The 15,795-nt window shown below is 44.2% G+C and overlaps 2 protein-coding genes across 3 annotated transcripts in view; one reads left to right on the top strand and one right to left on the bottom strand.

The window, feature by feature from the left end:
- Window positions 1-13,207, top strand: part of gfm1 (G elongation factor, mitochondrial 1) — a 62,893-nt gene extending 49,686 nt beyond the window's left edge. Inside the window, exons 13-18 of the mRNA XM_056267979.1 lie at window positions 862-944; window positions 9,024-9,186; window positions 10,067-10,211; window positions 10,281-10,441; window positions 12,769-12,822; window positions 12,907-13,207. Of these exons, the coding sequence (XP_056123954.1) occupies window positions 862-944; window positions 9,024-9,186; window positions 10,067-10,211; window positions 10,281-10,441; window positions 12,769-12,822; window positions 12,907-13,038 (738 nt within the window). The 3' untranslated portion in view covers window positions 13,039-13,207. The remainder of the gene's footprint in view (window positions 1-861; window positions 945-9,023; window positions 9,187-10,066; window positions 10,212-10,280; window positions 10,442-12,768; window positions 12,823-12,906) is intronic.
- On the bottom strand, window positions 1,466-15,264 carry lxn (latexin). Of its 2 annotated transcripts, none has more exons than XM_056267985.1 (7): window positions 15,192-15,264; window positions 7,261-7,413; window positions 6,669-6,731; window positions 2,326-2,509; window positions 1,953-2,089; window positions 1,731-1,793; window positions 1,466-1,649 (listed from the first exon to the last, which is right to left on the bottom strand). In XM_056267985.1, the coding sequence occupies exons 2-7, from the start codon at window positions 7,402-7,404 to the stop codon at window positions 1,533-1,535; spliced, it is 708 nt and encodes a 235-aa protein (XP_056123960.1). In that variant the 5' UTR covers window positions 7,405-7,413; window positions 15,192-15,264; the 3' UTR covers window positions 1,466-1,532. The 2 variants fall into 2 exon arrangements, with proteins under 2 accessions (XP_056123960.1, XP_056123961.1); XM_056267986.1 differs by lacking the exon at window positions 15,192-15,264 and adding an exon at window positions 14,433-14,473.
- Between the last annotated feature and the right edge of the window lie 531 nt (window positions 15,265-15,795).

The following is a 15,795-nucleotide window of genomic DNA, read 5'->3' on the forward strand; positions in this document are numbered from 1 at the left end:
TGTGTGTGTGTGTGTGTGTTATAGAGGATGGAGAGGGAATATAACTGTCCGTGTGTGTGTGTTATAGAGGATGGAGAGGGAATATAACTGTCTGTGTGTGTGTGTGTGTGTGTGTGTGTGTGTGTGTGTGTGTGTGTGTGTGTGTGTGTGTGTGTGTGTTATAGAGGATGGAGAGGGAATATAACTGTCCGTGTGTGTGTGTGTTATAGAGGATGGAGAGGGAATATAACTGTCCGTGTGTGTGTGTGTGTGTGTGTGTTATAGAGGATGGAGAGGGAATATAACTGTCCGTGTGTGTGTGTGTGTGTGTTATAGAGGATGGAGAGGGAATATAACTGTCCGTGTGTGTGTGTGTGTGTGTGTGTGTGTGTGTGTGTGTTATAGAGGATGGAGAGGGAATATAACTGTCCGTGTGTGTGTGTGTGTGTGTTATAGAGGATGGAGAGGGAATATAACTGTCCGTGTGTGTGTGTGTGTGTGTGTGTGTGTGTGTGTTATAGAGGATGGAGAGGGAATATAACTGTCCGTGTGTGTGTGTGTGTGTTATAGAGGATGGAGAGGGAATATAACTGTCCGTGTGTGTGTGTGTGTGTTATAGAGGATGGAGAGGGAATATAACTGTCTGTGTGTGTGTGTGTGTGTGTGTTATAGAGGATGGAGAGGGAATATAACTGTCCGTGTGTGTGTGTGTGTGTTTGTTATAGAGGATGGAGAGGGAATATAACTGTGTGTGTGTGTGTGTGTGTGTGTTATAGAGGATGGAGAGGGAATATAACTGTCCGTGTGTGTGTGTGTGTGTGTGTGTGTGTTATAGAGGATGGAGAGGGAATATAACTGTCCGTGTGTGTGTGTGTGTTATAGAGGATGGAGAGGGAATATAACTGTCCGTGTGTGATGGGGAAGCCAAAGGTGGCCTTCAGAGAGACGGTGACCAGCGCTGTGCCGTAAGTCCTGCACTTACACACATGAAGAAATCATTCATATCATCTGATTATCCTCAACTCAAGCCAAAATCACCATAACACTTTATTTTACAGTGGTTACACGTGTTACATATAGGTACTGTAGTGACTAGGGCTGTCAAAGAAAAATTCGGATTTAGCTTTTCAGCCATTTTGACAGCCCTAGTAGTGATAACTATAAATTATGCATAATTACAACTAACCCTAAACCAAACCCCTAACTCTATAGTAAGCACATGTTGTTAATGAATATTACTAAGTACTTAAATGTAGAATTGAACTGTTAAAAGGAAACATTAAAATAGTTTAACCAAATTCATTTGAAATAAAGTAAACATTAACTGAAATAAGATTTTTTTAAAAATCAAATTTGCGTTAAAAAACCCAAATAAAACTTTAACTGACTTGAATTGAACACAGGAAATATAAAATCTAATTCAAAATATGGCATATGTTTGCATGTGTCCAGCAGTGCGGTCAGAATCAGGGGCTTTCTCTGATGAATTTCTCTCTGTTTATTAGTGTTGATGCGTGAACAGACAGCGTGTGTGTGTGTGTGTGTGTGTGCGCTCAGTCTGCTGTTGGCGGGCCGGTCTCATGAGGGCACTTGGGAAGCCACTCGGTCTCCAGCACTCTGACGCCCCCCTCAGGAGACCAGGAGCATAACAGCTTCCAACGGATGATCTCCTGCACAACAGATCATGACATTAACACACACTCGTCCTCTGTCCGAGACCTCGATCCGCTTTAATGATCTGTGTTTCTCACCTGTGAGACGATGTCATGAAGGAGAACGTGGTACTTCAGCATCAGCTGCTTCTCGCTCGTCTCCTAAGATAGAGGACGTTATTCTTCAGCCTCTCGTAACATGCGGCAATCACTTACAACACGTTAAAGCAGGGGTAATCAATTAAAGTCCAAGAGCTCCGGTCTCTAGATCTCCTTCCCAGTGAGGTCTGGACAAGTCGAGTGTGTGTGTCGAGCTCTCACCTGCTGTGTGAGGTTGGCCACCTGTGCCAGGTTATACTCGGTGTTCTCGCTGGACTCTCTCAGCATGATGAAGGACGCAGCCACACGAGCCAGATGCCAGAACGGCTGCATGTCCTGACTGATGTTCCCATAGCTGTCTGCACACACACAGAGAGAGAGAGAGTTCAGCGCTGAGCCCTGTGTGTGTGTGTGTGTGTGTGTGTGTGTGTGTGTGATGGACACTAACGTTCATAAGTTTGGGGTCGGGAAGATTTTTAAAGTTGTAAATGCAGCCTTGGTGAGCAGAAGAGACTTCTTTTAAGATCATTAAAAATCTTTCCGATCCCAAACGTTTGACTGGTAGTGCAGGTGTGTTATTGTGTGTCACACACACCTGGCAGGTCATGCGCAGAGACGGCGCTGTGAGGCGGTGTGTGTTTCTGGTAGAAAGCGAGTTCCTCCGGCGAGCTGCTGATTTGTGTCAGATCCTCACAGCGCAGATGCACCTCCGGAGGAGTGTGTGTGTGTGTCTCCGTCCGGGGGAACAACACGTCCGCTGAGCAGCGCAGCACTGAGCCCTGACACACACACACACACACACACACAAGAAACGTGTTATGATGGAAAACCTGGGCTTAGATCACTTGATCACATGCGTTCAAAAGTTTGGGGTCGGCGAGACCTTTTTTCATTATAAAGATATTTGTAAGGTTACAAAAATGTGAACATTCTTTGAACATTCTATTCATAAAATATGAAATATGAAGCAGCACAACTGTTTTCAACACTGAAAATAATTGCAATGATTTCTGAAGGATCATGTGACACTGAAGACCGGAGTAATGATGCTGAAAGTTCAGCTTTTGATCTCAGGAATAAATTGCACTTTACTATATGGCCTGGCTCTGCGCGCACCGAAAGCCACCGCCCAGGCCATCGGGAGGGCTATGGCCAGTTAAGTGGTGCCTTCCTCAACTCTCCTATTTCTTCCACTGGTCTCTTCGGCCCTGCGGTGGACGGCTTCGCTGAGCGCTTCATGACTGCACAGAAGGCATCGCAGGCTACCGCTCCAGACTCAGCAGCCAGCCAAACCAGCGCCTGCAGTCTCTCAGCCTCATCCAGCAGCAGCGCCCTCATCAGACAAAACACTTCCCACCTAAGCGTCAGGGACCCCGAGCCTAGAATTACGCTGGACCCTGAGCCCAAGAAGCAGTCCTGATCATCCAGACAGGAAGAGGGGAGGGTTAAGTCTCGCTGTGGCCGGACCACCCTCCAAAAAGCCCAGTGTTCCTCCCCGTCACAGACTGATTTTGAGATTCGCGTTCGAAGGGGTGGCCTACCTGTATACATTCCTACCATTCGGACTGTCCCTGGCCCCACACACTTTTACGAAGTGCATGGATGCAGCATTATCCCCCCTTAGACAGAAGGGAATGAGCATCTTGAACTACATCAACGAGCTCATTCTGGCCCAGACGGAGGCGGAACTAAATTCCAACAGATCTGTGCTCCTCAGCCATTTGGACTCATAATCAACATAGCCAAGAGCTCACTGTTCCCCAGTCAGAGGATCTCCTTCCTGGGTGCAGTTATAGACTCAGCCCAAATGGAGGCTTGGCTGACACCCGAGCACGCCCAGACTATTCAGCAGCTCGCGAGCTCTTTTAGAGTAAGGGGCCGTCGCCCCCTCAGAACCTTTCAAAGGATGCTAGGCATCATGACCTCCGCTGTTAACACTTCCGCTGGGTCTGCTACAAATGCGCCCCTTGCAGTACTGGCTGAAACTCCAGGTCCCTACCCGAGCGTGGCGCTCAGGCCACCTTCATGTCAGGGTGGACCATGGCTGCATCAGAGCCCTGGCCCCTTGCAGAGACCCCAGCTATCATGAGTCTGGGGTAAGCTTGGGGACGGTCTCTAGGAGGATGGTGGTCACCACGGACGCCTCCAACATAGGTTGGGGAGCTCTGTGCGAGGGCAAACTGACCTCCGGCTCTTGGATGAGCACGGAGAAACGGCTGAATATCAACTGCCTAGAAATGTTGGTGGTTTTACTGGCCCTCAAAACCTTCTAAGCACACCTGGCAGGTCACCATGTCTTAGTCCAATCGGACAACACGACAATAGTGTCCTAAATAAACCGCCAGGGTGGGCTCAGGTCGAGACCTTTGTACAGGCAAGCCAGAAGTCTCCTCTTATGGGCACGAGGCAACCTGCGCTTCCCAGATGGTTCAAATGATCTGGCCCTTAAGTGGTCTGTGTTCTCCAGCTGGTGCTCAGCCCAGAGCCTAGACCCTGCTTATGCGAAGTACCACTGGTATTTTCATTTCTTCAACAGCTACTGGATGCGGGCCGTACCCCATCCACGCTCAAAGTCTACATGGCGGCCATTGCAGCTTTCCATGCCCCAGTTGCCGGCCAGTCGTTAGTGAAAAGTGACCATAATTGTTCGCTTCCTAAGGGGAGCAAGGAGGCCCAACCCGCCACAGAGTACCCTCCTGGGACCTATCAACGGTCCTCAGGACCCTCAAAGGTCCTCCATTCGAGCCGCTACAATCGGCGGAATTGAAGCCACTCTCGCTCAAGACTGCACTACTGCTAGCCTTAGATCGGTCAAGCAAGTAGGGGACCTCCAAGTGCTCTCTGTTAGTGCTTCATGTCTTGAGTTTGAACCAGGCGACTCTAAAGTCATCCTTAAGCCAAGGCATGGTTATGTGCCCAAAGTGCTTTCAACTCCGTTCAAAGCTCAAGTACTGCTCCTCACGTCGGAAGACGAGCAACAATTACACCTGCTCCTCCCGGTCCGGGCCCTGAGAACATATATAGAGCGTTCCGCTGCGTTCAGACAGTCGGAGCAGCTCTTCGTAAGCTTCGGCAGCCGCACCAAAGGGCTTCTGGTCACAAAGCAAAGGTTGTCCCGTTGGCTAGTGGATGGTATCACTCTAGCCTACACTTCTATGGGCCTGCAATGCCCAATCGGCGTCAGAGCACAATCCCCCAGAGGCATGGCCTCCTCCTGGGTGTGGTCCAGTGGTATCTATTAGCGATATATGTGCGGCAGCCGGCTGGTCCTCGCCATCCACCTTCGCCAGATTTTATAACTTGGAAGTCCCTGCATTGCAGGCACATATCCTTTCTGTGTAGTTGAAGCCGGCCTCTGTGCAAGCCCGGCCCACTATTATTCTTAAGGGTTCTGACTCTATTGTACCCCCTCAGGGAGCTATTGCCCCATTAGCCCTCTGCCCTTGGGACCCTTGTGCAAGCGTCCCAGGCTCAGGTATAGAACATGCTTGAACAGCGTGATTGGATTGGTTCTCCGTCGTGTCTAGCAGACGCAATACGACTGACCGTTTGAAAGGGAACGACTCTGCTGCTAATGTAACCTCGGTTCCCTGAGATAAGGGAACGAGTATTGCGTAGACGGCCGAGCTATGTCGCACACGACTTGCCGTTCGTCGCTTCAGTCGATTTAACCTGAATCCTATGGCGAAATGAGCGTCTTTTACAGGCAGATGCCCAGCCCCGATTGGCTCGCGCAGTTGCGCCGCTCCGCCATAGGCTCGTGCAGTTCCCACTGACCAGCCAATAAGCGTGCGATTAGTCTCTGGACTGTTATGGCTGTGCAGTAGCACTGCGTTATTTTATAAAAGGCTTCAGTATTCTGAGAAAAATGAGTTTTCCCCATCGCGTCTAGCAGACGCAATACTCGTTCCCTTATCTCAGTGAACCGAGGTTACGTTAGTAACCGAGTCGATTTACATTGGAATAATATTTCACTGTTTTACTGTATTTTTGATCAAATAAATGCAGCTGGTGAGCAGAAGAGACTTCTTAAAAAAAAAAACAACATTAAAACATCTCGCTGACCCCAAAACTTTTTGTAATGCATCGATTAAGGAGTTTAATAATATTACTTAAATATATATTGCTGTTACTATAATGGAATATTTGGAGAATATCCCAATTTTAAAGTATGGCTGGCACTTCCTGTCCGGGAACTGCCACTCAAAATGGCTGTTTATGACACAAATAATCCTGATCCATCAGTTTGACTGAATGAGCTGGATGTTTTCCGTCAGAATCTGTTTTTATCCATCAGGAAAATAACGGAAATCTTGGTGTTTTAATCAGACGTCAGTCTCACAGGAATATCTGTGGCTTTTCAGGCATGTTTCTAAAGCAGGGAGAAACACAATGCTTGTTATCTGTCAAAATGACAGATAATAGTTAATGATGAAACATTTTTTTAGATTAACGCAACATCCGTGTTACATAACTTAGACTTGGCTGGGTTTCAATAGACTGAATCCTTGATGGATTGGATATTATGAGAGAATTAAAGTGTTTTTGATCTTTGCTGCATGTAAAGCTGTTGTAGGAGACTCCAAAACAACATTAGGAACCTTTAAAATAGCATAATGGGGCACTTTAATACTCTTGTACTTTTAAGTTAGATGGCTAATGTAGTTAACTTGTAGATAAAATGTTAACTAACAAACCTTATTGTAAAGTAGGGCTAGAAACATAATTAAAATATCATACCAAAATCAAATCATATTGCGGTCATAAAATGAATGATCAAATCGTACTGAAGCTGTAACAGATACTCTCTTCTCTAACAATGACAGAAGTTTATGCATTGATTTAGTATCAAAGACTCTTTCTTTCAGCGGGTTTGGCAGGAGTGAGTTGTGTTGTTGACTGGTTTTACACCTCGTCTGTAATGGATCTGAAACGTACCGAGCTTCCATAGTCCGTCACGGAGAAATCCAGGCTGTACTTCCTCCCTCCGGTTCCCACAACCTGTCAACACAAGAGTCAGCAGTCCTTTAGCAAACACAAGAGTCATCCTTTAGCAAACACCCACAGGCCCAGTCTCGCTGAAGGTAGAGGAGGAGCAAAACTCCAGAGCACGTAGATGTGAAAAGAGAACTTGTACAATAAAAATCTGAAGTTGAATGTTGAGATTTGCACTCGCAGACAATAGTCACAAACCTGTACTCTGAATTTGAAGCTGCAGACAAGCAGTAGTTAGAAATGTGTAAAAGGCCACTCACAGATATACAATGACAGACACAAACTTATTGTACATATTTGCACTTATCATTTCATTCACATTCGCAGTACAACCTCACTTAGGCACTTGCAACTTGTATTAGATGCAAAACTTACATGTAACTACTTGTCTGCAACTTCAAATTCAGAGTACAGGTTTGTGACTATTGTATGTGTTCTGAAATGGACATCTGCGAGCTCTGGAGTTCTGCTTCTCCTTTCCCTCCACGAGCGTCTCTGCAGTGACGGAGCTGAAGTGTCTGCGAGCTCGCCTCACCTGGTCCTCCGCCGTGGCCGTGTGCACCCGCTGCAGGCCGAACACCCTGAAGGGCGAGCCGTGGTGTGTGTTCAGGTGATGCAGGGCCACTTGAGCCGCCCGCCGCGCTGGGAAGTGTGTGGGAACCAGCTCTCCAGTGGCCATCGTCTGTGTCTGAGAGAGCAGAGGCACACACAAGCACTGAGACACACCTCACTCACAGGGTGTGTGTGTGTGGCTTACACTGGACTTTGAGTCTCTAACAGTTGTGTAACAAAAGCATGTGATCACTGTCAAAACGAGGAGATGAAGAAATGCTCAAGTGTTCAGACACAAGCAGAAATGTAGAAGCTGCTAGTAAGAGTTTCTGCACTTCCTGTTTTGTGCTGTAGCCCCGCCCTCTTTTAAAGAGACACTGCACTGTTTCTCTCTCAGCACAAATGTCCTGGCTCCTCCAAGCTTTATAATGGCAGTGAATGGCTGTTTCTGTTTTGAAGTTCATTAAAGTGCATCCATCCATGATGAAAAAGCATCTGTCCATGATAAAAGTGCTCCACACTGCTCCGGGAGGTTAATAAAGGCCTTCTGAAGGGGAGTGATGCGTTCGTAACGTGTTAAATATGGATATTTTTCTTACACAGAGGAAAATGGCTGGATGATAAAGATCTGTAGTGGCGAGTTGAACTGAGGAACCGTTATTGCAACCAAACAGTTTAGCCAGTTACATTCATAATGTTTATTGCAGGAAGTAAAATACAGTTTATGCAATCAATGCATGTTTTGCACTAAATTTCATATACAGTACATTTTAGTGGTGTGTGTGTGTGTGTGAATGTGTTTATCACCAATATAATACAATTAATAAACAAATCAGTTTATACATCACAGAAGCATTTTAACCCTCTGGTGCTCTTCACGTGTCGGTCAAAAATGACCTAAATTTATGTTTTTTATTTCAATTAAATTAATGGTCTATATTTTAGTTCGATAATGTTTTTTTATTTAATATTTTGTATTTTTAGGGGATTTTATGGTATTAAAATATATTTACGCTGTATTTATAATCCATTTATTCACTTTGAGCATAGCCCTGAAAATTACATTTCTAACTTAAACGTTTGTAAATCTTGAACGCTTTAGAGCGACAGACTGAAGTTTGATCTTTTTTCAAAGACGACACTTGACAGATTATTGCTGAAGTGAAAAGTTTTTAAAAAGTTACAGAATTTTACGTTTATTATGAAAAATGTGCAATATATGAAATATATATTTTCCAAAACATGTTTTACTCAAAGCAAATCAAAGCCATAAATCTACACCAGTGGTGTTCCGCATGTGCGGCTGATATCTCAGTAGACGAGCGTTCAGTGAGAGTGTGTTCGGCTGCAGTACCGAACGCTTCCACTAGAGGAAACTCTCCATTCGTTTCCAGTGGAGCACAAGCGGGACTATTGTTTTCAGGACCATTAAACCTGTTCCAGTCATGTCCATGATTTATGTGTGTGTTCACACAGCAAGTGCCAAAACCTTTACCAAGTTTCGTACCATTCCGATGAAGTAAAAAAAAAAAATCTGACCAAAAAAGGTGTTAATTTGTTCGGTCAGAAATGACCGTAGAGCACCAGAGGGTAAAGTATACACACAGATATTGCTTCATCACTCAAAACTGTTGATGTTATCACGATATTGCTGGTTATTTCCACATCAGCATCCACAGAGAGCGGAGTGTAGTGTGAATACTGGACGTGTGTTCCAGCAGTGACGCAGGGGTGTGTGTGTTGCAGGTTCGACTTCACCCATAAGAAGCAGTCTGGAGGCTCGGGTCAGTACGGTAAAGTGGTGGGCGTCCTGGAGCCGCTGGAGCCCGAGAACAACACCAAACTGGAGTTCAGTGACCAGACCGTGGGCACCAACATCCCCAAGCAGTTCGTGCCCGCCGTGGAGAAGGTGAGAGAGGATCTCAGCAGAGTCTCGCATGTCTTAGTCGTTTAGTCGCAGGAAAAAAACTTGAAAAAGGGGCAAAATCCGCAGGCTGTAACGGACAGATCGTTAACGGCAGGAAATCCAAATATATTCGCCTATCACTCATCGACCTCAAATATGGCTTATATCACTTGAAACATGTAAGTAGCAGCAACTTTACAAGTCCGTTCTCTAACCTAGATACATGTGTGCTATTATTAGTGTTAGTGTGGAGAGCCCGTTTACTGCATTATTACAGGCGCAATCTCCGCATTTAGCTTAAAACACTCCCTCATGTTTGGCCATTCAGATAAGAGTAATGCAAACTATACAGGGTCTACTTTTATTTTTGAAAACTCACAGTAACACCTAAACGTTGTGTTTGTGTAAAACAATGGTGCTTTCTGCCGTCTCGGTCTCATCACACAAATGAACCCAAACTCAGCGTATACTCGCCTCACAGACGTGAGAAATATATCTATAGAAAGCTTGACATGTCTACTTATGCATGAACAGATTCCAATGGAAGAAATGTATATTCTCGATTATGTAATCCGAAGGAAACGTGCATATAGGCGGAGTCGGCACCGTTACTTAATCTCTGCAGCCGAAAACACAGAACCAATAAATTATTAAAATGTTTAGACCGTCTCGTTCTGTTTGTTTCACGAGACATTCATAATCATTGCGTTTGCCAGTGCGCGGTGGCAAGCTTTATGTCTGAATTTGTGCGCTGATTAGGCAATTAAAGGCGCATTATTATGATTTACGGCTTATTAATAAAAACGCACGATTAGAGGACTAACGGCTTAAATGAAGGTGGACTAGAAGGGTGTTCACTGGAGGGCGGTGTGTGTGTCCTCAGGGCTTCAGGGAGGCGAGTGAGAAGGGGCCGCTGACGGGACACAGGATCTCCGGCGTGCGGTTCGTGCTGGACGACGGAGCGCACCACATGGTGGACTCCAACGAGATGTCCTTCATCCGGGCAGGAGAGGGCGCTCTCAGACAGGGTATGTGCACCTCTCCTCTTCTGCGGCTCCCGTGTGTGTGTGTGTTGACGTGTGTGTTTCTGTGCGCAGCGCTGGAGAAGGCCAGTGTGGTGATCCTGGAGCCGGTGATGTCAGTGGAGATCGTGGCTCCTAACGAGTTCCAGGGGTCCGTGATCGCAGGGGTCAACCGCAGGCACGGCGTGATCACGGGACAGGACGGGGCCGAGGGCTACTTCACACTCTACGCAGACGTGAGTCACTCGGTACACCGCTGGACCTCCACTACAGCGGACCACACACACACCGCATTATAGTTTACACCAGGGATGGGAAAATGTGGGCCGACAACTCTTTATCTTTGAAAGCCGATAACCGATATATCGGCCGATAAATCTAAAACCAAACTTTTATATAGTTTTTGAGAGCTTGATTGAAGCTTGAAACACTTCAGATATGTCGCCTATGAGACACACACGTTGCACTGAACTGTATTTTCCTCAAAGTGATTCCAATCATATTTCAAGCCATTCAAAGCCATCATGTTGAACAGTGCGCATCTGAAAGCGCCTCAGCTGAGGGAAATAACACACCATCTATCGGCTTTAACATATCGGACACATTTCCTTATCGGGTCGAGAATGATGGCATTAAAAATGAACATATATCGGCCGACACTGATATGTTGTGCTTCGCTAGTGTAAAAGTCTATTTTAAGACACTCGAGATTCTTTGCATTGTGATACTTTTGACAATTCAGCACTTTCCTGTCCAAATTAGGGCTGTGAAACAATTCATCCAAAATAAGAGTGTTTACATAACGTGTGTGTGTGTGTATAATTATTTTGTATATAAATACACACACATGCATGTATATTTAAGAAATATTTGCATATATATATACTAGGGATGGCCCGATACCATTTTTTTTCAAACCGATACGAGTACGAGTATTTACATTTGTGTACTTGCCGATACCGAGTACCGATACCGATATTTCTACCGCAAAAGTAATAGGCTCCCAGAAAAGAAGACGACTATTTTAGAACACAGGTTAGAAGACTGTTTTATTTTCTTCTCTGCTTGTTTTAACAAGTCTAAAAAAAAAAAAAAGTTGTAAAATAATAAATGTATTAACACACAAACCACTGTTAATTTAACATAAAAGCAAGCAGATACTGCGTGCATGGTCTGGCATGACTGAATGCGCGCAAAGTGCGCTCCCTTAATAAATCCTAAAAGCTGACAGTTCATCACGATCTCACACATCTCTGTTATTATCAATGAAGCTGACTGCACAATCAATCTTTCATAATATCCACACTTTGTTTGTTATAATTAGAGGATTTGCCAGCATACAGAATTCAGCACTGAACAAAAAAGTCCGTTTTGAGCGGTGAGGGGAGTCTATCTTAAATGCTTCTGATTGGCCATTGCGTTCAAGAAATCAACACATATGTCTGTGATTGGCTACATCGCTCAACGCTGTAACCATGTTATGAATAGAAACTCTGGCCTGTAAATCGTTTCTATTTTGTTGTAGTTGTTCTTGTTGCTTTTCTGCAAGAGATGAATAAAAATCTATTAGTTTTTATGTTTTATTCATAGATATTTCTAGTTTGCGGGAGTCCCGCGAATCGTTTTATTCTCCCGCACCCGCGCACACAGAGTGAGTGCATTACCGCCCGCGCCCGCGCTCGGCCATCAGATCTATGATGCGTCTTCAGATGTTTAATTAGATTGCTGGTGTTAAACGATGTACTTTCTTTCCCTCCTCTCGACACCTTAGCTGAACATAACTCACAGTCTGCCTTGCTGTTGTCATCATCCCTTATCTTGAAATGAGCCCAAACCGCCGACATTATACTTTCCTATGCCTCAGTTCACCTCGACAAAGCACTCGCGGCGGCCAGTTTCGTTTTGCAAAATGTACGTGGTATCGGCGAATTTTTATGAGTACGAGTACGAGTATATGAGGACAGTATCGGCCCGATGCCAGTATCGGTATCGGGCCATCCCTAGTATATACTATGTATATAATGCAAATATATCTTAAATATATACATGCATGTGTGTGTACTTATATACACAAAATAATTATACACACACACATTGTGTAAACAGTTTATTTGTAATCGTTTCACAGGCCTAGTCCAAATCCTCATTTCCTGTGACAAAATCTCAACATATAATTTACTGTAAAGCACAAAATATGTATTACAGGTAACACTTTATTTTACAGTGTCCTTGTTACATTTGACATGTACTTTCCAACTATAGTGAGACCATACAAGTATATGTAGTTTATTAATATTACTCCGTACTTAAATGTGTAATTACACTGTAACAAGGACACCTTAAAATAAAGTCTAACTGTATTTACACACGTTGTTTTTGTACTTTTTTCCTTTTTACAGTAAGAGATTGGAAATTGCAAAAAAACAAAGGAAAACATTCAGACGCGTTGTACAGTAGTAACGGGAATGAGCTTTTGTGTGAATGACACACATTTACAGTGTGTTCTTGCTTCTGCTTCTGTAGTTGTGTGTGGGATTAAACCCTTGTGATCGTGATGTTTCAGATCCCGTTGAATGACATGTTTGGATACTCCACAGAGCTGCGCTCCTGCACTGAGGTAAAACACACACACACTCACTCAGTGCTGATGTAGAGTGATGATGCATGTTCACAGTCTCGTGTGTGTGTGTGTTGTGTTCAGGGTAAAGGCGAGTACACCATGGACTACAGCAGATATCAGCCCTGTCTGCCCAGCGTTCAGGAGGACCTGGTCAACAAACACCTGGAGGCCACGGGACAGATGCCCGCCAAGAAGAGCAAGTGGAAGAACTGAACACACACACACACAGCTCACGGACGTTTGTAACAAGTGAACAGTCAAGAAGGTCACGGGGGATTGGCAGAGATCGGCTCTGGGAGGGTTTGCTCAGTAACTGTAAATGTCATTGTACAGCAAATGGTTGCAAATGTGGTGATTTACTATAAAATGATGATGTTTTAAATCAGTGTGTCTTGAGTCGCATTGGGGGAGACGTAACACTTCACCTGACTGGAGCGATTACACACACACACACACACACACACGATAGCATGATTCCCTCAGACCTGCTGTGACGGAGAAACGTGAGCCTAATGTAGAGAGCCAGGGGATTTCAGGAGGCATGTTACGCCACACACCCGGCTCAGCTTACACACAGCGAAACCATAACTCACTCTTCAGTTCCAAATCTGTCTGTTTACTGTGTTATAATAAAGCCATGTGTGACGCAGCTCACCTGACAACATACACTGATGAGCCAGAACAGTGCTGATTATACCCATTACCATCTCATCTACCCAGCCCTCCTGTGGTGAAGTCCAGCTTTAATGTTGTTTATGTGTGTATGTGGTGTTTTTAATACGCTTTAAGACACACCATGTGTAAGTTCATAAGTCGACAGCATTGCTGAGTATTTCCTCCTTAAAACTGCAGTGAACCAAAGACAGTCTCAAAAACACGGTTTGAAATCGCTGGTGTTTCTGACGTCACAAACGACCTTGTAACCAATCAGATCAACGTGTGATCGTCAACCAGTGGATCTCTGAGCTGAGGGAGTGAGTGGAGGCGGGGCTCATCTGCATATTCAGAGAACCGCGCATACTAAATGAGGCACGGGTGTCGAGTTACATTCAAGATATTTTAAGACATGGAGAGATTTTTTCAAGGTAAAAATGTTAAATATGTCATTTTGATGTTTAAAAATGAGTTTTAAGGGATCAAAACAAACAATTATTGTTCACAATCATAAAAAAACTGATTAAAAGATAAGCACTTCTGAATCCAGTGATCGTGTCACTTCCTGTCTACGGAGATCCCTTCATCTGATTGGTTTATGTGTCCTTCGCTGCTTATGATATCCCACAATCCTGTGTGTTCGAATTACATGAAAATAATCAAAATGGCGTCTGAAAGTCGCGGTCGGTGGTCAGTTTATCCACTTTATGAATGTAGCGAGAAATAATATTGTAGTAATTAAATGTTCACTTAGTTATGTATCTCGTTAGACCATTGAGCTTCCTCAGAGACCATCGCATGACACAAATCAGCCGTCGAAGCTTTCTGGATCACAACAGCCCTGAAGATGCTCAGGCCCGACAGTAAGACAGGAATAACCTCAGCAAACACTCATGGAGAAACAGCACAGGAACATGAACCCAACGCAGACTGCCGTAATGAGCACTGGTTACCTGGGACTGGGTCGGCGCCGGGTCCGTGGGCCGCGTGATGGAGTGGGCCGCACTGAGCTCAAGCAGAGAGAGAGAGAGGAGCAGCCAGAACGCCTCCATCATCATCCTCCGCTACACAACACTGACGCTTTCCAGACGAGAGATTTCCTCACACAGATCCAGAGGCACTTCAGCAAACTCACAGAAGTCTGCGTACGCTCAGACTCTAGATCATTCACACAGGACGTTCATGACGACACAACACATCTCAGAATTCATCAATCCAATGAGGTTTGTGCTGCTGTTTTCCCTCCAAACTGATGTCACTTCCTGGAAGATGATGCCAAAAAGGAGCTGGCTCAAGTTCAAGAGACTTTACAGAGGAGTAAAATGTTGGAAAGTGATATTGAGGACACGGATTGTTAAGTCAAAGATAATATTTTGCGCTCTGTTTCAGGAAATCATGCATTATAAACAGTAAAGTGATCCATATATCATCTGAGTGTCACAATAAAACACCTGGAGGCCGGACCAAAGTATGATTATAAGACCAAAGAGGAAATCTGTCCACTTTGACCATGTGTAACGGGCTATTGAAGCTATAAGCTGACTGCTAGCTAGGAAACAACAACATGCTAGCAGAAGGTTAACATTTCGGAAGAAAAGAAATAAACATGTTCATGTCTAGTATGAACACAACAGGGTTGACATGGTATGTTTTATGCCATTAGAGTCTTCTAGAAATGATTAAAAAGAGAGAAAAGTTTAACTGACACTTACTTTGTTCTTGGAGTTGCTTTCCCTCCAAGGAAATGATGTCACGTCTAGCAGGTCATGTGATTTATGGCATAAACTGGAGTTTGGCAGACATAAACTAATTTAAGGTTGAGTGTTATGTATCACAATATTAGTACATATCTGAAATATAATAAAACTGAAGAAAAAAAAATAGCAATTCAATTTAAAATGTAACCTTCACTTTGATCCCACTTAGGTGACCTTCCTTAACTATTATGTAGGCTACTTATAACATTAATAATAATAATATATAATGGTTTTTATTAATCAATTTGTAAAATCAGTTGACATGAAAGTTAATTCACATTTTTGTGTAAACTATGAGGTATTGTTTCATGGTGAAATAAAAACACCAAGCTAAATGACTCGACGCATGACTTTAACCACTTCTAACGAATCGCTGAATCCGTTTCGAGTGTTTGAACCGAATCAACACACGGTCTGAACGCGTTTCCAACGGTCATCCGCTTCTGTTGACGTGTGTAAACAAACGCGTGTTTTTAAACGCGAATTTAATTGTGAGAATAACACACACACAACACTGATCAATACAAGAAAAATATATATAAATATATACCATGCGTTC

Source organism: Rhinichthys klamathensis, unplaced genomic scaffold (genome assembly GCF_029890125.1).
Source record: "Rhinichthys klamathensis goyatoka isolate OS25496 unplaced genomic scaffold, OSU_Roscu_1.1 h1tg000267l_1, whole genome shotgun sequence".
Classification (NCBI taxonomy): domain Eukaryota; kingdom Metazoa; phylum Chordata; class Actinopteri; order Cypriniformes; family Leuciscidae; genus Rhinichthys; species Rhinichthys klamathensis.

Bases quoted from the DNA above. Each gene is read 5' to 3' on its own strand.
- lxn (XM_056267985.1), bottom strand. From the start codon at position 7,404: ATGGCCACTGGAGAGCTGGTTCCCACACACTTCCCAGCGCGGCGGGCG. The intron at 2,090-2,325 runs GTGTGTGTGACA...GTGTGTGTGCAG, and splicing joins CTCTGCGCATGACCTGCCAG to ACAGCTATGGGAACATCAGT. The intron at 1,794-1,952 runs GTGAGAGCTCGA...CCTCTATCTTAG, and splicing joins TGGCCAACCTCACACAGCAG to GAGACGAGCGAGAAGCAGCT.